This window comes from Salvelinus fontinalis, chromosome 34, assembly GCF_029448725.1.
Source record: "Salvelinus fontinalis isolate EN_2023a chromosome 34, ASM2944872v1, whole genome shotgun sequence".
Taxonomy (NCBI): domain Eukaryota; kingdom Metazoa; phylum Chordata; class Actinopteri; order Salmoniformes; family Salmonidae; genus Salvelinus; species Salvelinus fontinalis.
In genome coordinates this window covers 14,343,214-14,366,398 of record NC_074698.1, presented here as the reverse complement: position 1 = coordinate 14,366,398, position 23,185 = coordinate 14,343,214, and the positions used below count along the sequence as shown (strand labels likewise).

At 41.1% G+C, this 23,185-nt stretch overlaps 3 protein-coding genes across 3 annotated transcripts; 2 read left to right on the top strand and 1 right to left on the bottom strand.

Moving 5' to 3' along the window:
* The first annotated feature begins 636 nt into the window (after positions 1–636).
* Positions 637–9,062, top strand: LOC129833233 (protein FMC1 homolog). Its single transcript, XM_055897654.1, has 2 exons — positions 637–992; positions 8,484–9,062. The coding sequence occupies exons 1-2, from the start codon at positions 864–866 to the stop codon at positions 8,685–8,687; spliced, it is 333 nt and encodes a 110-aa protein (XP_055753629.1). The 5' UTR covers positions 637–863; the 3' UTR covers positions 8,688–9,062.
* Positions 9,063–10,401: 1,339 nt separating this feature from the next.
* Positions 10,402–16,971, top strand: LOC129833232 (heme-binding protein 1-like). Its single transcript, XM_055897653.1, has 4 exons — positions 10,402–10,833; positions 14,054–14,192; positions 14,741–14,921; positions 15,052–16,971. Exons 1-4 carry the CDS (start codon positions 10,756–10,758, stop codon positions 15,227–15,229), a joined length of 576 nt encoding a protein of 191 aa, XP_055753628.1. The 5' UTR covers positions 10,402–10,755; the 3' UTR covers positions 15,230–16,971.
* LOC129833231 (WW domain-binding protein 2-like) lies at positions 16,256–22,495 on the bottom strand. Its single transcript, XM_055897652.1, has 8 exons — positions 22,325–22,495; positions 21,434–21,542; positions 19,532–19,670; positions 19,020–19,112; positions 18,593–18,778; positions 18,231–18,314; positions 17,702–17,778; positions 16,256–17,589 (listed from the first exon to the last, which is right to left on the bottom strand). The coding sequence occupies exons 1-8, from the start codon at positions 22,381–22,383 to the stop codon at positions 17,515–17,517; spliced, it is 822 nt and encodes a 273-aa protein (XP_055753627.1). The 5' UTR covers positions 22,384–22,495; the 3' UTR covers positions 16,256–17,514.
* Positions 22,496–23,185: the final 690 nt, after the last annotated feature.

The window sequence follows — 23,185 nt, the reverse complement described above, 5'->3', positions numbered from 1 at the left end:
GGGTAACGACCGTGCTTCGTGGGCAACCGTTGTTGATGTGTGCAGAGGGTCCCTGGTTCGCGCCCGTGTCGGGGCGAGGGGACGGTTTAAAGTTATACTGTTACATTGATGCTGTTGACCCGGATCACTGGTTGCTGCGGAAAAGGAGGAGGCTGAAAGGGGGGTGAGTGTAACGGATGTGAAATGGCTAGCTAGTTAGCGGGTGCGCGCTAGTAGCATTTCAATCAGTTACGTCACTTGCTCTGAGACTTAAGTAGTGTTGCCCCTTGCTTTGCAAGGGCCGCGGCTTTTGTGGAGCGATGGGTAACGACCGTGCTTCGTGGGTGACTGTTGTCGATGTGTGCAGAGGGTCCCTGGTTCGCGCCCGTGTCGGGGCGAGGGGACGGTCTAAAGTTATACTGTTACATCTGCACATTGACTTGGTACCTCTCATATATAGCCTCGTTATTTTTATTTTATTCTGTTACTATTTTTCCTTTAGTTTATTTATTTACTTTTTGAAACTCTGCATTGTTGGTCAAAGTCAGCATTTCACGGTAAGGTATACATCTGTTGTATTCGGCGCATTTGACAAATACATTTGATTTGACACTTTGAATCCATACCCACAGAGTATTCCGGATGTTCTGAAGGCAAAGGGGGGACCAACCCGGTACTAGATTGGTGTACCTAATAAACTGTCCACTGAGTGTAATATCTTTTGAATTAGTTATCGACGTTGCAATGGTTTGAAACGTGAGCTTTTATTTTGAAGGTTTTAATTATTACTATACGAAAGTGATGTCATTATTTGTGCTCCTGGTAGTAGGTGAGCACGAATGATGTAAATGTCATAGGTGCGGACCCAAACACGCCAGTCCAACATGGCGTCGTTGTCTTCACCTCTTCGCCTTTGCCGGGGGATCCTGAGGGAGATACGAGCGATTAAAGGACTGGAATACAAACAGTCTTTGGCATACAATTATGTTTTAGATCAATTCCGTAAAAACCAGGTAAGTCGTGTTGATGAGCAAATGAGGTTAGCTAGCTACAACTTTAATGAAACCACGACATCTATCCACCATGGTAACGTAAGCTAACGTTAATTTAGCTAGATTGCAGTGGTTAAAAATGTGTTAGTGACCCCAGCCACAATTTAGCCATCCTGGAACGGGTTATCTTCAAGAATAAGCCGCATTCGTGGCTTTGTTATGGGACTAATTTGCTAAATTACAGTGATAAGCTAACGTTATCCAATGGCAACACCAAGTTAGTATCAGTGACCCTAACGTTACTAGTAGCTGGCTAACCAAGCCAAGGTGACCGTCACGAGCTTGTGTGTCTAACGTTAATATTAGTGCTACTTTTCCTCCTATGCACTATTATTAGACCTAGATATTGCAGGACTACCGGCATGAAATTAATAATTATCCATTGTCAATGTTCATTTGCTGCAGAAATGTACAGTGATTCTCAACAGCAGACGCTTCAGAGAGCTTTGGGGTCCCTGAAAAGGCAGGATAACAACTAGGTAACAAATTGAAAATAACAGCAGGCCAAAAATATTTCACATTTAATTTAGTGATGCACGATATGACATTTTTGGCCGATATCCGATATTTTCCTTGCCAAAAGAAAACGATACAGATAACTGATATTTAAAATGTTTGCGCCCTTTTAAGCATTCCAGTACAGTTAAATAGTTAACACACACACATGGACGCAGCGGTCTAAGGCACTGCATCTCAGTGCAAGAGGTGTCACTACAGTCCCTGGTTTGAATCCAGGCTGTATCACATCCGGCCGTGATTGGGAGTCCCATAGGGACGCACACAATTGGCCCAGCGTCGTCCGGGGTAGGCCATCATTGTAAATAAGAATTTGTTCTTAATTGACTTGCCTAGTTAAATAAAGGTTACACACACATTGACCAAAAAGTTATTTTGCTGCATTTACATTACCAGTAAAACATAATCAAAACCTATTTCTTTCACTTACTTGTTGTGCTGTTTTGTTGTTCATTTGTTCAGTCGTTTCATTCTCAACCAGGATTTCTATTGAACGCGTGTCAAAAAAAGATACACGTCAAAGAGCACTATTTGACCAATCAGGACCTGAATTTGACTGCACGTCACATAATAATTGAACACGTTCATACATTTTTTTACATAGTTATTACACATTGATTACACTATCACTCGTATTTCATATGTCACAACGATTCATCGATTAAATATGCTATGATGCTGGTAAAGTTGATGCTGGTAAAGTTGGCTCGCACACCTACAGTGCTGGTCATAAAAAAAGTTAGCTAGCTCATGGATGCAAACAATGTTCTTCCTCAAAAACATAGCAAAACATCTGTTTCAGTAGCTATAGTTAGCTAGCTAACTATATAGCTAAGTGTCATCATCTAAAATAACCATAATTTATAAGACAGGTCTTATTTGATTAATGGTGGTTGGAACCATCTATGTGAAGCTAGCCACGATAAGGATGGAGCCACAATAGTGGACTTTGCGGTTAGCCTTCAAAATTAAAGTATGGCATAATTCTACTAGTTATATTCATTTGCATCACTGTCACTGACGTACTTTTATTTTGAAGCCAAACCGCTAATTCCACTATTGTGCCTAATCCTTACTGTGGCAAGCTTCACAACACATAACCCAGCGGTCGAGACTCACTAGCCAGATGAAGCTAGCTGGCTGCTTATAACATCAGCTTTGGGCAACAGGGTTAAGTAGCTGGCTAGCTATTTATTTTCATGAACTGAAGCTCAATTTCATTAGGTGAACAAGTGGCAACCTAGCTAATACTTACAAGGATTCCTAAATCATTGCTAAGAATAATGAAAATGACTGCAGTTTCTACTGGTCATTGATTTCAGGCTGGTTGTATTGGTGCTAGCTAGGTACCCCAGAAGTTGCGGTCGAACAAATTATGCTTTATTACCAACGCGGTATTGTAAACCCATCGTTCGTGGCCGGTGTTTGCTTGTTTGCAGACTTTTTTTGTACAGCTTTGACAGTGCTACTGTATCTTTTTTGACACGCAAAGACCCAAACGGCATTCCACAATATGTATGTTGTGAAGCTAATTGCAGTGATGCAATTACTGTGTAACTCCAGTAGGGCAACATCTGGAAAAATAGCGCACTTGGTAGTGTGTACCGGTGCTCGACCAGTCGGCGAAAGCCAACATCACCCACGACAGAGAACGGTTGATAGTCAAGGGTAATGAATTCCATTATCTTGGCTTTAATGGATTTCACCTTCGAGTTGTCTCACTGAAATGTTCTTACTCTTTCAAATGATGCTCGAGTTCTTGACTGCTCGATCCACACAGCAGACATTGTGGGCTAGGTTAGGAATGCTGTGTTGCATGTGCAGCGCAATTTGTTTTTTACGCAGAGTCATTATGTCATGTACCTACATTATATAGGTATGCATGTCAGCTTTGACATCGGTTTTGCACATTGGTGTTAAACTAAATATCGGTCGATATCATTTTTAGTTAAGATCGTCTGATTCCGATATGTTCACCGATATATCGTGCATCCCTAATTGAATTGAGTATCTGTTTGACAGGCATTGACATATTGTGAGTGTCATTGAATATGGTCTGATGTTGGTGGATTTTTTTGCGACCTTGGGCCTGGGGGAAAAAAGATTAGATTGATATAGCTAGCCAATCATAGCATTCCTTTCTTCTTGGCAAATGTGTTACCAACCATTCAAACGCATAAACTTAACAAATGTAGGCTTCATTCAAACATTGACCAAGAATACTAGGCAAAATGATAAGACCATAGCCCAACCATGAGATGGGACACGATCCTCTCTTCATGCAGTAGGCTATATATTCACCCTGACCCCACTGACTCATCCTCTTTAGTTAGTAGATGTGATGTAGTATACAATGTAAAGTTAGACATTTTTTCCCAATAAATGTTATTTCTCATGCTTTGTGAACAACAGGTCATTTTCCAACAATGCAGAGAGAAAGATGATTTAAAAAAATGTAAATTACATTTTTTTAATTCTTTTTTTTAGTACATTTTACCCCCTCATCGCTACAACTCCCGTACGGGCTCGGGAGAGACGAAGGTCGAAAGCCATGCGTCCTCCGAAGCACAACCCAACCAAGCCGCACTGCTTCTTAACCTGTCTGGCACCGGGGTTCCGCTAGCGGAACTCCTCCCACATTCCACTGAAAAGGCAGAGCGTGAAATTCAAAAAATATTTTTGAGAAATATTTAACTTTCACACATTAACAAGTCCAATACAGCAAATGAAAGATACACATCTTGTGAATCCAGTCAACATGTCCGATTTTTTAAATGTTTTACAGCGAAAACACCACATATATTTATGTTAGCTCACCACCAAATACAAAAAAAGGACAGACATTTTTCACAGCACAGGTAGCATGCACAAAGCCAACCTAACTAACCAAGAAACAACTTAATCAGATGACAGTCTTATAACATGTTATACAATAAATCTATGTTTTGTTCGAAAAATGTGCATATTTGAGGTATAAATCAGTTTTACATTGCAGCTACCATCACAGCTACCTTCAGAAATAGCACCGAAGCAGCCAGAGTAATTAGACACCAACGTCAAATACCTAAATACTCATCATAAAACATTTCTGAAAAATCGATGGTGTACAGCAAATTAAAGACAAACATCTTGTGAATCCAGCCAATATTTCCGTTTTTTTTTTAAGTGTTTTACAGCGAAAACACAATTTAACATTATATTAGCTTACTACAATAGCCTACCACACTACCGCATTCATTCATCAAGGCACGTTAGCGACAGCAATAGGCACGTTAGCGATAGCAAATAAACCAGCAAAAGATATTAATTTTCACTAACCTTCATAAACCTTCATCAGATGACAGTTCTATAACATCAGGTTATACATACACTTATGTTTTGTTCGAAAATGTGCATATTTAGAGCTGAAATCAGTGGTTATACATTGTGCTAACGTAGCATCTTTTTTCCAGAATGTGCAGATATTCTTATGACACTCAACTATTCTGACCAAATAACTATTCATAAACGTTACTAGAAAATACATGTTGTATAGGAAATGATATATATACACTAGTTCTTAATGCAATCGCCGTGTTAGAATTCTAAAAATAACTTCATTACGACATCCAGCTTAGTTATAGCGAGAGAGTGCCCAAAAATCTGGGCGCAAACTACTATTTCACATGTTCGACAGATATATGAAATAGCATCATAAAATGGGTCCTACTTTTGATGATCTTCCATCAGAATGTTGTACAAGGGGTCCTTTGTCCAGAACAATCGTTGTTTGGTTTTAGAATGTCCTCTTCTCCAGTCAATTAGCACGGAAAGCTAGCAAAGTAGCGCGAAGCTCTCCTTCCTGAACAAAGGCACACAACGCAACACGCCTAACGTCCCGAATAAATTTCAATAATCTAATAAAACTATATTGAAAAAACATACTTTACGATGATATTGTCACATTTATCAAATAAAATCAAAGCCGGAGATATTAGTCGTCTATAACGACAGCTTTTCAGAAGGCAATACCAGGTCCCTTCTCGCGCGCTCCAGAAAACAGGAAACTGGTGACACGTCATGCCAAGAGCTTTTATTCGACCCCAGATCAAGTTATACACTCCATTTCTTCTCTCACTGCCTGTCAACATCTAGTGGAAGACGTATGAAGTGCATGTATACTAATAAATATCAAGGACATTTATAGGCAGGCCCTAGAACAGAGCATCGATTTCAGATTTTCCACTTCCTGTCAGGAAGTTTGCTGCAAAATGAGTTCTGTTTTACTCACAGATATAATTCAAACCGTTTTAGAAACTAGAGTGTTTTCTATCCAATAGTAATAATAATATGCATATTGTACGAGCAAGAATTGAGTACGAGGCCGTTTAAATTGGGCACGATTTTGCCCCAAAGTGAAAACAGCGCCCTCTGTCCTCAACAGGTTAACACAGCGCGCCTCCAACCCGGAAGCCAGCCGCACCAATGTGTCGGAGGAAACACTGTGCGCCTGGCCCCCTCGGTTAGCGCGCACTGCGCCCGGCCCGCCACAGGAGTCGCTGGAGCACGATGAGACAAGGATATCCCTACCGGCCAAACCCTCCCTAACCCGGATGACGCTAGGCCAATTGTGCGTCGCCCCACGGACCTCCCGGTCGCGGCCGGCTGCGACAGAGCCTGGGCGCGAACCCAGAGACTCTGGTGGCGCAGCTAGCGCTGCGATGCCGTGCCCTAGACCACTGTGCCACCCGGGAGGCGTAAATGACATTTTGACACGAGGAATAAATACACTGTGAATAAAAATAATGACATGGCTATATACAGGAAGTAGTACCAGCGAGTCGATGTGCAGGAGTAAGAGGTAATTGAGGTAGCTTGCGTATAGGTAGGGGTAAAGTGACTAAGCAATACGATGGGTAATAGACAGTAGCATCAGCTATGTGGAGAGTATGAAAGTCAGTGTGCGGCGTCAGTGTGCGTGTGTGTTGGGATGTAAAGTGTGTCTGGGTAGAGTCCAGTGTGTGCATCGTCAGTGTAAGAGAGTTGGTGCAAAGAAGGGTCAATGCAGGTAGTCCGGGTAGCCATTTGATTAGCTATTTAGCAGTGATATGTTTGGATTTCTGAACTTCAAATGTTATTAATCATTAGTTGTAGTAGAGACCGGAGGGGTGCCATAGCCGAGGGGCTACACCAGAGGTTAATGGTTATCAGTAGGGGGAAAGTATATAGTGGGTGCAATTAAGCTTGGAATGTTCTGAGTGTAGGGAAAGCGATCACATGGTAGGCATTGATAAGGGGAGAGCGCCATGGATTAGTGATGAAGGGGGTCGAGGTCAGGTCACGTTACGGGAGAAAGAAAAGTTTCTGGTACGTATCACTTAGTTTCCTGCCTAGCAATATAGATGCAATGTTTGTTCAGATGTGTAGGAGGAGACTCAGCGTAAGAGAAAGGGTTAAATATCAGTGCTTGTGTATACAGTGTCTTTGTCTAAGGCAGCTGTATTGATCCTCTGGGAAGAATAAACTTGGTTTGAGCTTTCATAGTGTACGTTGTGTTTTTACTCTGAGAATTAGAACCTAACAGCAATCTTATGGCTTGGCAGTAGAAGCTGTTCAGGATCCTGTTGATTCCAAACTCTGTTATTATTTAGTCCAACAACATCTGCTCCCCGGGCACCGATGACATCGATTAAGGCAGCCGCCCGCACCTCTCTGATTCAGTGGTTGGGTTAAATGCAACTGACTAGGTATCCCCTTTCCTTTAGAAAGTCTACACCTCCTTGAACTTTTTTCACATTTTACTGGTTTTCGATTGTCTGAGGACCGTGCCTCACATTGGCATATTTTCCAAACCAGCACAGGTGTCACAAAATAGCAAATAGCGATAAAATAAATCACTTACTTTTGAAGATCTTCCTCTGTTTGTAATTCCAAAGGTCCCAGCTACACAATGAATGGTTGTTTTGTTCGATAAAGTTCTTCTTTATATCCCAAAAACGCAGTTTAGTTGGCGCCATTGAATTCAATAATCCAGTCCTTCAACATGCATACAAAGGATTCCAAAAAGTTACCAGCAAAGTTTGTCCAAACGAGTCAAACGATGTTTTTATTAATCCTCAGGTTGTCTAATATCTAAATAAACGATAATATTTCAGATGGAGATTACTATGTTTAATGGCAAAGGAAAAGAACGAAGAGCGCACCCACGTTCACGGCACAAAAAGTCTACTTTTGCCCTGACGCTCAACTTGGAAAGACTACAAATACTTCTTCATTTTTCAAAAAAACAAGCCTAAAACCTTGTATAAAGACTGATATCTACTGGAAGCCATAGGAACTGCAATTTGGGAGGTGAAAATTAGATCTTTCAATAGCATTGCATTGGAAGGCATTCGGAGCTCCAAAAACAAATTTTCCGGATCGATTTTCCTCGGGTTTTCACCTGCTGTATCACTTCTGTTACACTCACAGACATGATTAGTTTTCTATCCAATTCTACCAATTATATGCACATCCTAGCTTCTGGGCCTGAGTAACATGCAGTTTACTTTGGGCACGTCAGACAGGCGGAAATTCAGGAAACTAGCCTTACTCGCAGAGAGGTTAACTCTGGAGTGCGAAGACACACAATCAAGACATCTTGTATTTGTTTATTAATTTGGAAAATGTTCTATAACTTTCTTTCACTTTGAAATTGTACAGTATTGTAGGTTGTGTAGCTCTGTAGGGGGAAAAATCTAATTTAATCCCTTTTAGATTTTTATTTTAAGGCAGCAAAATGTGAAGACAAGGGTGGTGTTTACTTTCACTAGGCACTTTATATTTCTTTAGTAAATGTATCATATCTATTTGCAAGTGTAATTGCTGCATAAATTCACCTTCAAGATGGTGACGTTAGTGTCATTGTTATGCATGGTTTATACATGCTTTTTATCTTAATTCTGCCCATTCTTTTAGATCACTGGGGAGAGATATTGCCGTGCTCAGGAGGAGGCCCTCCATGCTTCGCACAGCTACCTCTGTCTGCTCACCTCCACCCGGCAACACATGGCTCTCTACGACATGTACCATGGGAAAGGGCAGCGTGACACAGAGGAGATGGCAGGAATTGTGGGGCTCAGGCTGCCCACTCAGCCTGGAGGGAAGGGCTGGGAGAAGTGAGAGAAGGGATGGGAGAAGACTCTCGTACAACACCAGAGGGTTGTAAATCATCACGCTGGACCTAATGCTATTTTGCTCTTTTACAAAACAGAGGAAGAGATGAAGGACTGTGAATTGTGATTTTATACAAGGGAGGATCAAAGCTATTAGAAATATGAGATTCCCAGCTCTCCCTACCACTCCTCACTTTCTATGTCTGTCTCAAGACAATGGCTGTAATTAAAATCTTTGTAAATACAATGGGACAAATTTAGCCAATTAAAGTATTAATCACTTTTATTGGGTCACCATGACATCACACTTTTCTTGCAATCCGTATGCTGCTAGTGCCTGTTAATAATCTGCTAATAAAACATAAGCAATTAAATAATGATATCCCTTTTTACCTCAATTCAGTAAGGTTTACTTGGAGCAATGTATGATGTTCAGGTAAAGCACTCATACTCGGCACATAAAACTGATGAACTAATTCAGTCATATTTATATTTTAAAGGACATCAGGCAATTAAAATTCCTGGTTAATTAAAATATTAAGCATTACAAAGAGGGTATGATAAATCAGATGGATGGATCATTGCGTGGCCTTTGATATTTTAAATGTTTTGTTCTTCACTACCTTCTGGCCAGTGGTTTAAACAGTGTGAAGACCAGCCAACAGTGAAATAAAGGAAAGGTCTTAGATAATGCTAGGGCATGCAACATGCATAAGAGAAGTATAACTATATGCATTATTTTGTCTCATGTGGGCGTTTTATAAGAAGAGTATTACCAGCACAATGGAAAACAGCAGATAGGAGTTGTATTGCTTTGTACTGGCAGATTAATTTGTTTCATTGTGTCCATGGCAACTGGCATTTCTACCAACACTACATTTTTCTCTGCGGTCTTTTGCCATTTTTTTTTTATACGAGAAACATGTATTACCTTCTGGGAACTGTTTTTTCTTTCTTTGACCTTTGCTGCTATGTTTTCATCCTGGGTTATCGTTCAAAAAGAAAGCCTCGTCGTTAACTGTGACCCTATTGGACTATTCATTCTCTTCTATTCATCCATCCCCTTTCCTTTGTTAAATCTAAGTAGCTGCGTAACTCTCCCCATTCCATTTGTTACACGGTGACTAAGATTGTCTTCTGTGTGGGTTTAAATAGATTGGCCCTAGAGCTACGCAGCACTGTGACACATAGGGACAAGAAATATGCTTGCACATGCGCGGCAGCACCCAGCGTCCACATGCATGTTGTGTGAATGTAATGCATAGTGGCACACAAACAGATAGCGTCAAATTATATTGTTATAAAGTCGCAAAATAACACGCATCTCTACATCCCACTACTCCATTCATACCAAGACATAGAATTACTTTGACACACAGCTGGCGAGAGAGAACATAATGTTGCACAAGCGTGTCACTGCTATGTGTATGTTTTGAGGTGGTATGTGAAAAGCGAATGACAGGTTCTCATTTCAATCACGATTCTGTATTACTAAATATAGTAGGCTACACCTCTGCATTAAGTATTCAGTGTATGAATGTTTAATGCGAGTATAATCTTACGCAGTGGAGATCTAAATACAAATGAAATAAACTAGATCATGTTACCGCCTGAAATAATGTGCATGATAATCGGTGGGAATCATTAATGTTAAGTGAATGAAAAGTAGGCTAGATATTAAGTGGAAATGGTTAATAAAAAAAAAAAGGAGTGGAGGCGTGGAAGGGAGGGCGGAGACAGTTGTTTATATTCATGGCTGTAATTCGTCAACTCGTCTAGTGAGCTAGAAGCTAGATTCACTATTTCAACCTAGTTGCACTACCAGGTAACAATATTATATAAATACGTGAATAGATATAGGTTCTGATTTGACTTATCCAATAAGGCCGAGGATCAAGTAAAGGAGTGTACAAAAGTGAATCTCCTTATGTGATTTTAAAAGTTGGACAAAAATAAGAAGGTAGGCTAGATTATGAAATAAGAACAAGTTGTTTCACAAAGGAAACACAGGCGGCAACATAACATTGTATAAAGGGACAACGCGCGCAGCAGAGTGGTGACCTGGCCAGAGCGCGATGTTTGGAATGATAAAGAATTCAATTTTCGGGAACACCGAAGAAACGGACTACAAATTGCTCAGCAGCGAGACCAAGGTAGGATACACCTTGACCTGTCAGTTTCAACTTTAGAGAGTGTGTGTGTGTGTGTGTCTGTCAGTCAAGCATTGCATCACTTGATCGCGCGCGCCAGTATACACCTCCGTCTTGTTTGGTGCATAAAACAACTGTCTGGTCATTACAGACAGATCTCTTCAGTATATTCAAATCTTTTTTTATTCTAAGACATTTTTAGTTTGTTACTCACTTTGGTTGCAGTGAAACTAGCCTATTGGCCCCACCCTACCATGATTCTGAAGAAAAATCTATTTTGATTATCAGTAGGCCTGTGTATTATGGATTTTAAGGGTTATGTAATGCCAATACCTTTAAAGTGTTTGACCTTTTGAAACCAACCATTATTAATTACACCTTACCTCCTGGCACCTGTGAGCTCACAGTAGAGGGTGGGGGCAGATCTCTGTGTGTGTTCCCTATGACCTCAGTAGTGGCACCACTGTGTATACTGCTACACTGACCATACAGCTGACAGACACATCTACAGACATTGGCCTGACAAAAAGACTGATCATGAATCTGGAACTACTTCAATCTATAACATGCAACCAGACGACCAAAAAGACTGTATGAGGAATAGGAAAAAGACACTGTATCAATAGGCACATGTGGCCATTAAATAGGCGATAGACAGGCTATTAGCAGTTTTGAAGTCAGTCAGTGCTAAATCTGTTAACTTCACTCGAGACTAAATGATCACACTGAAATCTCACACAGACACACGCTCATAGGAAATCTGAGAGGAGTCTGACATCATTCACTCTTAATTAAAACTGAATACAGATGAACTGTCTGTACACGCACACACACACACACACACACACACACACACACACACACACACACACACACACACACACACACACACACACACACACACACACACACACAGAGCTTGGTGTGCCCTCATATTACAAATGGCGGAGATGGAGATGGCTTTAAAGCTAGAATCCTTAGTAGTTACATCCATTTTTGGACTTATAAATTAATGATATGTACGCATTGATTCTTGAAGAATATAAAATAAATGTCTCATGAGCTTGGTTCAACTGTCATATCCTCAACTGTCGTACCCCATCAACCCAATGTTTGTAAACAACGTAAATGTAAACAAACACTGTATAGCCTCAAAACATGGTTAAAACTATAATTTTGGTATCATGGATGGTCAGTCCTTGTGTCCTTTCTCTGTCTGTGCATTTGAGAGTGGTTACATTTATCATTTACGCAATGTTTTAATTCCTCTGAAATGATCTTACTTGGCACCATGCATTGTTTAGTAATGACAAGACATTTGATTAGAGGGACAAGTTGACAGCACAATATGCTTATTATATAATGACAGCACATTGTCTATTTCTTGATACACAAGACAGGCTCATACTCCAAGCCAACTGAATGGTTATAGAGGCCATAGTTGTCATGGAAGATTGAAATGTCAACTTCTCTTTGTGAGAGGTTTACAAACTTCACGCGACATTCAAACCAATTAAAACCATTTGTTTAAAAGTTAGAAAAAGAAAGAGAGCGGGTTGAATATGAAATGAATTGCTAATATTAGCACATCCACAATAATTATGGCCCACGTCTACCCAGCTGAGACACAGATTAATTATATACGAAGGTTGCAGGATTCCAGCTAAGCACACACGCTAATTGCACCTTTAGACTGAACTCAGGAACAAAGCTTCAATTATTGCTGTTGGAACATGTCACCTACATGTCCTGTTAATGTTGGTCACAGTGACATATACCGTGGGCTCCAAACTATTGGGACAGTGAATTTTGTTGTTGTTTTGGCTCTGTACTCCAGCACTTTTGGATAATTTTATTGTAAATAAGAATAGAATGTTTCCAAATACTTAACTTTTTAAAACTTTAATACACATATCAGTGAATTTGTCCCAATTCTTTTGGTCCCCTAAAATTTGTGGACTATGTACAAAAAGTGCTGTATCTAAATGGTTCACCCAACATGGATGAAAATACCCTCAAGCAGACAATCTGCACTTTAACCTCATAGTCAGTGTATCATTTCAAATCCAAAGTGCTGGAGTACAGAGCCAAAATAACAAAAATTGTGGAACAACACAATGGGAATGACTATGCAGTGGGCCAGTTGACACCAGTGACACATCATAGCATAATTGCAGTGAAGTAAGAAAGCGTGTTAAAGATATGGCATTACTGTCATCCCATCTTGACTGTAGTTATTTCTTATGAGCTTTACATTTACATTTACTCCACAGTCTCAAGGATGGGTTGCAGCCACAACGCCTTCATCAATATGAACACCAAACCCCAGTCAGAAGCACTATGAACGAGTTCTTGACATCCCAATTAGACCAGCTGTAGTGTCGTGGCAAGGAAACAAAACACGAAGCAGATTTAACTTCTTTAGGAAAACAACCCTAATATTGGAAACAAACATCATTATGTTGTCATCCAGTCCTACTTTTAAATAGTGTTTTCAGTGCATAATGTAGTATTTACATTGCATTATATGTCTAGTCATGTAGCAGGCATTCGTATTCAGCGTGAGTGATTTAAAACAAGGGATAACTTAGTGGAATGGATCTGAACAAAAAAATTGGTGCTTTCAAAAATGTGGCCTTCATTGAGGTCCCTTTCAGTGGAACAGATTTACTCAAGACTGGTTATGGAATGAGTGATTATTGTGAAACGTAACATTTCTCTGTTATTTAATGGTTGATATTTCTCAGCATAAGCCTTCCTCTTAGGACAAGTACATCATAACATGTATAAGAACAGGCAGCAAGTCAGTGAGTGTGTGTACACACCGCATTAACCCCACTCTGCCGTGTGTGTGTGTGTGCGGCGCCTATGGTTTGGTCTTATGTAAGAACAGGCATCTCTGTCCCATTATTCTCTTTAGGCTTCATTAAACACTGCGGGGCCCTGAGAGCAGAGCCGGAATGGACTGGAATCAAATCAGCGTAATATTTTTGATCTCGATCCTTTTCTGGGGTTATTTGGCTGTCCTCTGTTAGTTTCCACTCCAAGTGTTTCACCGGCATCAGTGAGCACAGATTCTGCCCATTGCATATCGCCAATCACAGCACCCCCAGCCCCACCCCCCTCTAACCCCCAAGTAGTGTGTGGCGTCCTTCCCTCTGAACAGTTTGTCAACATGTGTGTCATTGGTGAATCACGTTTTGCCTCCCGCTCTCTTCCCCAGGAGGGGGTCAGCTACGAGGTGCGGAGGTACGATGGTGCAAAGTATGCCTCAGTAAGCTCAGAGGGGCGGACCTTTGACCAGGTGACAGGGGAGCTAGTGAGGAAGCTTCTCGTGTACATTGGGGGAAGCAACGACCAAGGTGAGCCAATCAGAGAGCAGGGCCTGTCAGTCAGTGGACTTCACATGTGGACACATCTTTAATGAGCCCTAAGCTCATAAAGATCTAGGTGCTCGACTCAATCCATATCGCTGAAGTTCAGCGTTATAGCGCGATTGACATTTGAAGGAAATTTCCTGATTGAGCTGACATATGCAGAGCTTACCGTGAATGCAGAAACATTGCCTCTAACCGCTGTAGCGCAGGTCTTAAGCGCTACGGATTGAATTGAGCCACCGATGTAATGTGCATATCTGAAAGTATTGCATTGATGTAAGCAAGTAATATGGTGAAAACTCTTCCTAGTCTACCAGAGGATTTGATAGTGTTATTACCATGTTACTGGCACCTATTCAGTACTTTCAGATCTTCAAGGGTGACTGAAGAAGTGTCTACTCTGTTTGAGGCTAGAGGTCAGTTTGAAACTGGGCCTAAGAGGATGCCATGAACTCGATGCACACATAATAAGACTGTTGCAATAAGTTGTCTGCTATCCCCTCTATCTGTCCTCTGTATCTTTGTTTTCCAAGGGGAGGCAATGGGGACGACAGCACCGGTTATCATCACAGTATATCCCAGGGACGATGGTGTGATGTCACGCCGTTTGGTGGTTAGCCTCAGGATTCCCACCAACTACCAAGTCAGTCCCCCTGTGCCCATCGACAGTGCCATCAGAATCGAGGATCGACCCGGCATGACTGTCTACTCACTGTGGGTGTCTCCATGCAGTCTTCACCTCACTTTGTTCTTTAATTCTTTACAATAAAAAAGATTTAATATTCAAAAATTTGATCACATATCCTCTTTATCTCTCCTTTCCACCTACTCTTTCTTTTCACAGGCAGTTTGGAGGCTTCGCAGGGGAGACTGAGTACCGAGCAGAGGCCTCTCGCCTAACCAAAACTCTTGGTGAGACTGCCCCCTTTCAGCGGAAACAGTACTTCTGCTGCACCTACGACCCGCCAATGAAACCCTACGGCCGACGTAACGAGGTGTGGTTCCTACAGGAGGAGCCATAAGGGAAGCATTAAGACCGACTCTTAATAACAAACTATAGTCACTTCCTCTCCTTCGTCTTCACTGATCACTCCACATCTTGATCTTTATCCCCCCAAAAATAGGATATGTGAAAATAATATGGCAACTCAACAGGGGATTTGTTTTCAAATCAGTGCAAATGAAGGAGAGGTGATGCAAAGAAGAGTATTAGACTATTGAAAGGTCATAAAAGGGGAGGGATGGGCAGCAGGCTACATAGTTACTGGTCCAAAGTAGTGCAATAGTACAGAACCATTATCAGTAACTGGATATTAAGTGGCCTAGGGGCAGGAGAAGATAACCACAAAGTACCGCTGTGTGTTATAGGTGGTACATCATTAACTCAAAGTTCTTATTTTGTACACCCAGGGGTTGACACTGCCCTTAAAACAGGCTTCATAGTGCTTGGAAGAAAAGCACATTTAAATCAGGCTGTACACATCACTATTCAGCAGTCTAATTAAATGATTCTTCACACACCATAAAAACAAAATGACAGTTAAGTATTCAATAAGTAAATTAAGTTTTAAAAAGCACAATTCCTTTTCCCAAGGGAGGGAATTTGAAATAAACTAGGAATTGAGCCATAAAGTAGTGAAAGTCAAATGTTTTCCTTAGTATGAATTAGTTGGTGGGGAGGGTATGAAGGAGAAATGTATTAGTCATTCCTTAAGTGTTATCATTTGAGATGTCTAATCCTTCTGTGATGATGACATGAAAACCTTTCAAGACAGCAGTTGTGTGTAATGAATGTTTTGGTGTGCTTGTATTTGGAGTCTTTGAATTGTAATGTTACTTATGATTCTTGAAACTGTATTTTGAAATACCTCTGTATAGTGTGTGATTTTCTGTGAAAATATGGAGTGATGATATCGTCAGGATTTGATAGCGTTTCGTATCATATGTTATTCAAGATATTACTAATACGATTTTTTGTGCAATACTGACATTTCCTTTTTTTAGTTCTATACAAACAAAAGAATGCTTAAAATACTGGTACACCACTGTTTTGGATAAGTTTTACATAAACATTTATTTATTATTAGATTTTGAATCAATATGAAGAACTCAAAATAAGGAATATGGTTTACAAACAAGATATTTCAGACATTTGATTAATTTAAGCAGATAATTAAAACCAACCAAACCTCTAACCTAAAACTAGTACAAAATGTCCTCTCTATGCACTCTGAGAACATAGCAATTATATGGTCAATATATTAGTCACTACAACTCAGTTTAATCAGGAATAAATTAGTGGTTTTCACAGGTTCATTCGTCACAACTGCAAGAACGCACTGTAGTGGGCTAGCGGCTAAATAAATACATGGCCTAGTAACCCCACACTTGTGCAATTGCACAGAGTAGGGTTTTGGTTTCAGCCGGGCTTTGCATTCATCAATACAATATACAGGGTTCGACTAGGACATGGGTTATTCATGTGACCAGTTATCATCTCTAGGCTCAACACAAGTTATTTGTGAGATCTAGGAACATTGCACATTACCAATAATCTCACATATGTAGTGGTACATGTCAGTACTCCATCCAATTGCCATATTCAAACAACATGCACTTCCTTCCTTCAATAACAAGCCAGAAATAATCTAGAAAGTTATGGTGTACATTGAGAGCACTGGGAACTTCATCTTTCATTCAAGGCTCTCTGGAACAAACTTAAACCACGCACCAACACAATGGAAACACTTACTGTGAACGTGAATGTAAAAATACTTTACAACACTAGTAGGAATAGAAATTATCGTTTTGTTAATAAGCATCATCATTTTAATCGAAAATTGTTATAAAATGTATTTTGGTAATAAACCTCTGGATTTAAAAAATGCTGTAAATATTCCCCATACTGCCCATCACATGTAATTCAACTCAACAGGGCAGTTAGATACCCTAAGTACAGGACAGTTCCACATTCTAACAGACTGAAGGAGAGAGAGCCGACCATGATAACTGAAAAGATTGAATACTTATCTGTTAAGTGAATAACCATTTACTTGGCAATTGTCAAAATAAAATAAACTGAGTGGGAGGGGGTGAAATAAAGCTTTACTCATGATTAAAAGGAAACATTCATCATTTGAAAATGTCCCAACATTGTTGTGCCTCAAAATTACTTGTGTGAATTGCCAGAAAAATTATCTTGCCTTTTTGTCAATGTAGTACTTTATACTTTCCTTTCCAGTCTAATAATTATCATCCCCTTAATAATTTGCTGTTGCATTTATTAGGGGATGATGGTTATTGAGCTTTAGTTGTTCTTCTTTTCTGGATAGCCTGGGTAAGGAGCAGGAGGGGCAGAAGGTGCATAGGGAGGAGGCTGTTCCTATGTGGGAATAAACAGCGATAGAATATCTTAAAAACGCTGAACTAAAAACGTCAACACAGCATAAAGTGCATGCACTGAATGGACATGGAGAGAATAACAGGTCCCTTACCATGGGCATGTAGACATTGTGGGGGTTGTTGGGGTTGAAATAGGCGCTGCCTGCTGCCTCTGCTGCCTTGGCATTACCTGAGGATCAGGGAGAGACAGAGAAATGAGGGGAGAATAATGCACATGTACAGTAACTGATACAGAAGCAAATGCTACTGTAGAGTAGGAGAGACAATGGAGCACACTTAACACAGTATATTGCAGCAGGATACTCGTGACAAGACATCTTCCGGACAGAATGATGCACACTTCCAACTCTATTTAAATTCTCCAAAACCCACAAATAGACACACAACTGACATGTAAATGAGGCGTACTGAGTTCAGGCCAACTGGGTTGTTTCATGGGGTAAGGGAGACTAGGGGTGAGAGGTATTTTGTTTGTTTCTCCTTTTTAATATGATGTGTACCGTTTACGACATCAGCACTCCTTTCTCAGTGCCATGCGTCATGTGCTTCATATTGAGGCAGACTGATGGGATCAGACAGATGCAGCGATGCAGACATACAGAGAGAGACAGGGAGACAAACCTGCAGGGGGAGCAGCCCAGTTTTGGGGGGGCCCAGGATAGGGGGGAGGTGGGGCCATGTAGGCAGGGGCAGATGGGTACATTCCTGCAACACAAGAGAGAATACCCAAAATACTCATAAGAGCCTTGGGGACACATCTTTACTTGAAGTAGTTATAAATATTGACACCAATCAATAAAATTCATACACTCATAACAATCGAGGCATTATCCAAAATTATTCCATATTTAAGTGCTAAGGCAATCTCTAATGTAAACTTAAATCTCCTAGCATCACAGCATTTGATTCTCAATTATTATGACCTAAACCTGCATAACATACAAACAGTTTTATAGTGATGATAAAGTTCTTTAATAACACACCTGCGGCTGCCATAGGGTAGGGATAGCCCATGTTGCCTGGGGGAGCCTGGTAGAAACCATTCTGCTGGGGTGGGGGTTCATACGGGTAGTTCTGAGGAACAGGTGGTGGGCCGTAGCCATTCATCACTCCAGGAGAGGGATAGCCAAAGGAGGCACCTCCGTTTTGAGCAGGAGGGGCACGAGATGCTAAAACAAAGTTGAGGGTTAATCCTAAAATACAGACTGGACTAAAAGAGTAACATGTATAACAAATATGTAGCCTAACAAATATAACAAACTTTGACAGCATTACTAGGAAATGCTTTAGTGATGTACATGTTTAATGAATTATTTAATTGTACGATATAAACTGAGTAAAGCAGATACTGTATGTTGAATGACAAATAGGCTCTGTACTGACAAACATGGCAGTCATGAAATTACTTACCATTTGTTGCCAGTTTGAAGAGGTGCTGACCTAACTCGATGGCTCCCCCACTGGAAAAAGACATCTTGAAGCTAGCCTGGCCTTCCCAGCCTCCTGAATCCAAAGAAAGTAGTGTCAAAACATTGATGAGCACTGTGTACTTGTCTTTGCATTAAATTACACGTCTGATATTGAATTATAATCAGTGCTTTGGAGGAGATGTCACACTTCAATTTCTACGACTGCTGCTAAAAATTAATACTGCTGCTAAAAACTACTACTGCTGCTGGTAAAAACTTTGACACATAGACATTGTAAAGTAAAATGAGATTGTGGTTTAGAGACTGATGTCAGCCTCAGAACATCTCTGGCCTTGGCAAATCACCCTTGCGTAATTGATCCACTTCTGCATGTATTCCTAGGACACATCAGGCCATACCTGGGACTGGAGGCCATAAACACTTTGCCTGCTCTACAGTTATTTCCTCATGATGGTGTTGAATGCTATGGGAGGACAACAAACTGCTGCCTACCCCCAGCCTCAGCAGACACTGTGCCCCTGATGTAATTGGCAGCGAAGACTGGCTGCTCGATGCTGCAGCCCTTCATCAGGTAGTACGGGAACATCACAGACCCCAGGCTGTCCTTGACATTACTGGACACAAACACCAACTGAAATGAGGACAAACAGAGAGAAAGAGGGCAATGAGATGGGATGCAGAGCAATGGTAGTCTTCCAGTTTGTGATACTCGTCGTTTGATGCGACGCAGACAGGATGGCGTGAGTGGTGAAACAGAAGAGTCATATGTCCTTGTTAGTTTTTATTTGTATTTTTTAAAAACTTTTTACCCCTCTTTCTCAATATCCACTTGGTGGTTAAAGTCTTGTCCCATCGCTGCAACTACCCTACGGACTCAGGAGAGGCGAAGTTCGAGAGCCAATGCGTTCTCTGAAACACGACCCTGCCAAGCCACACTACTTCTTGACACACTGCTCACTTAACCCGGAAGCCAGCCGAACCAATGTGTCGGAGGAAACACCATCCAGCAGGCGACCGGCCCACCACAAGGAGTCACTGAAGCGCGATGGGACAAGGGCTTTCCGGCCGGCCAAACCCTCCCTAACCGACGCTAGGCCAATTGTGCGCCGCCTCATGTGTCACCGGGTCGCGACCAGCTGCGTCACAGCCTGGGATTGAACCCAGGGTCTGTAGTGACGCCTCTAGCACTGCATCGCAGTGTAGTGACCGCCGCGCCACTCGGGAGGCCCCATTTTGAGTTTTGATGCGGAGTCTTTTCCCAACAAAGTGATGTTAGGATATATAAGTTACCCCATAAAAGCTTTTGTGCCGAATACATTACGTTGTTGCAGGTGTCAAGCTTATGGGCATGTGGCAGCAGTGTGTAGGAGGGAGGTTCCTTGGTGTGAGAAGTGTGCAGAAGGGCATGAGACAAAGGAATGTGTAGCATTGGGGAAAGTAGTGGTATGTGTTAATTGTAGGGGGGCTGGATCAGAAATGTTCGTTGCGAGAGGCAGGTTGAGGTTTCCAGGGTTAGAGTAGTGCAGAAGTTGTCGTATGCTAAGGCACTGAAGAAAGTAGAGGAAGATGGGTCAAGAGGGAGGGATCCTGAGAGGAGTGGTGTGAGTAGTACAGTCAAAACTGTTCGCTGCTCTGGCCCCCCACTGGTGGAACAAACTCCCTCACGACGCCAGGATAGCGGAGTCAATCACCACCTTCCGGGGACACCTGAAACCCCACCTCTTTAAGGAATAGCTAGGATAGGACAAAGTAATCCTTCTGACCCCCCCCCCCCCCCTTAAAATATTTAGATGCACTGTTGTAAAGTGGCTGTTCCACTGGATGCCATAAGGTGAATGCACCAATTTGTAAGTCGCTCTGGATAAGAGCGTCTGCTAAATGACTTAAATGTAAATGTAATGTAAATGTAGTAGAACTGTACCAGTACAGAGGGATAGGCTAAAAAGTGATATGTTTCAGTAAGATTGGATTTTTAGCATTTATAGCAATGGTTACCAACTGTACTGCAGGGATGGAACGTAAGTCACATAAAATTTAGATTGTGGTGGTAGCTGCAGAGATGTATTTGGGTGTGTGAGACTTGACGTCAGAAGAGTTACAGGGTGTGTTAAGTGGTGGTTTCCCATCTTTTCAGGCTGTTGACCTGAGGTAGGACTAAATAGATTTAAATAGTGGAGCAGGGTGGTGGGTTTTTAGTGAGTGCAGGGTTAGATGGTAGGGTATTTGTAGATTTTTTTGTATATATTTTTTTAAGCAAAGGGAGTTATTCTCCAGTCTAGTAGGTGACGGTAATGCAACATTTATTGGATGCCAACCGCTATTAAACCTCATAGAAGAAAAAGGATTGTCTTCCAACAGGCACACAGGACCAGCATGGTCAGATAATAAACATACCCTGTATGGAGTGAGGTAAACAGTCCCTTTCTTGGTCCCCCTCAGCAGGTCTGTCTTGCTGGTGACATCACTGAAGGACAGCTCCACATTCTTGCATTCCCTCAACACACTAGTGGAGGATACATGTTCCGTTTAGGCATGTGTAGTGAATTTACAGACAATGTATGTATGATAGGTCCTCCATAGGTCAAATACTGTCGTAGAATTCTAGCAGAATCGAGCGTCAAGGGACATAGTGGGATTCTGTATGGTCTACATCATTTCACATAGGCCTACTATTGGCATTTCACATACTGGTTGGTTGGTTAAATCTAATACTTCCAGAATGTGTCAAATCGAACTAGTATGAAAAGTTCTTTATTCGTATATTTCTAATTTCCTGTTACTTTATCAACTTCCAAAAAACTGTCACACCGTTTACTTTAGACTCAGGTGGTAGTAGAGGCGGGCGGGCTCACTCTCTTGGTTGCTGTGTCTACCTCCCTGGAAAACACACTTATTTAGCTAGCTTACACTTACACCTAGTTTTACTAAAGTAAGAAAATATATCTAGCTAACGTTAGCTTTAATACGTGTCTAAGGCGTAATGATGACTGACTGACTTGGTACTTAGGTAGCTTTTCCTGCCAGCAAGGCCAACAACAACGACGTTGCTGACTGATAGATAGCTAACAGTTAGCTAAAAATAATTAAACTAGCTAGCTAACGACGTTAGCACTACAAAATTGCTCTTGCTGATTGAAAAAAGCAACCCAAGAAGCTAACTGACATTGGCTAGATTTAATTAACACTATGTACGGGAGCTATCTTGCTAGCTAGCTAACATTACCATAACAGCTAACTAAGCTACCTTTAGAAAGTGAGTTTCGTGGCGATTAATGATTCACTAACCTCTCGTCGTTGTTTATCAAAACTCCTCCGTTTTGAGAATGATTTCGATTCAAAGCCATGTTCAGATAGTCTAATGTACTCTTCGTCAGGTACAGCTACACACTTGAAATTAGAGGAATGCCCCAAAAACTTCAGTGTTACGTCACAGGATCAGCTGTTTCATGTGCTGTGACTGCAATGTCCTGTTTGCCAACATTGTTTCCCATATTGTCAACAAGCCTTTGAATTGAGATTGTCATATAATTCTGGTGTGTTGAGGTTAGGTGGGATATTTGAGATTGGTTTGGATGAAATAATACAGCATTGTGGTTGTGAAGAGAGCTGAGTAGGCCTAAGGAGTGTAAATGCTTTTCATATATGCTTAATTATTGCTTAAATATCATCCGTTATTTTATGTTTTTATAGAATGTGCTTCAAGTTTGCCTCTCAGTCATAGTCCAATACTAGAACATCTAATGGGTGGCTATATATTCCAAATTGGGTTATATAATTCTGCTTGTATAACCAACACATGTAATGGAAAAGCTAGTAGGCCAATTGTGTAATCAGTTTATGAGTCATGACTTATGTATGGTCCAAAAAAAAGGATGGAATACAGGAAAAAAAACTAAATGTGAATACATTTTCTCATCACTTAGTTTAACTATGTGTATATCATGTCCATTCCACTTTTAACTGACATGAGGCATGTCTCGTCTCAGTGGGACAACTTTTAATTTAGCTGCAATTATGTGGACCACATTAATTTACAAGTAATCTTGCTCTACGATCTTCCTCAAATTGCTACATGCAAAAAGTAGACTTCCAAACGTTGTCCTATATAGCTATTTGCATCCTTTTCTGTGTCTGCATTACATGGGG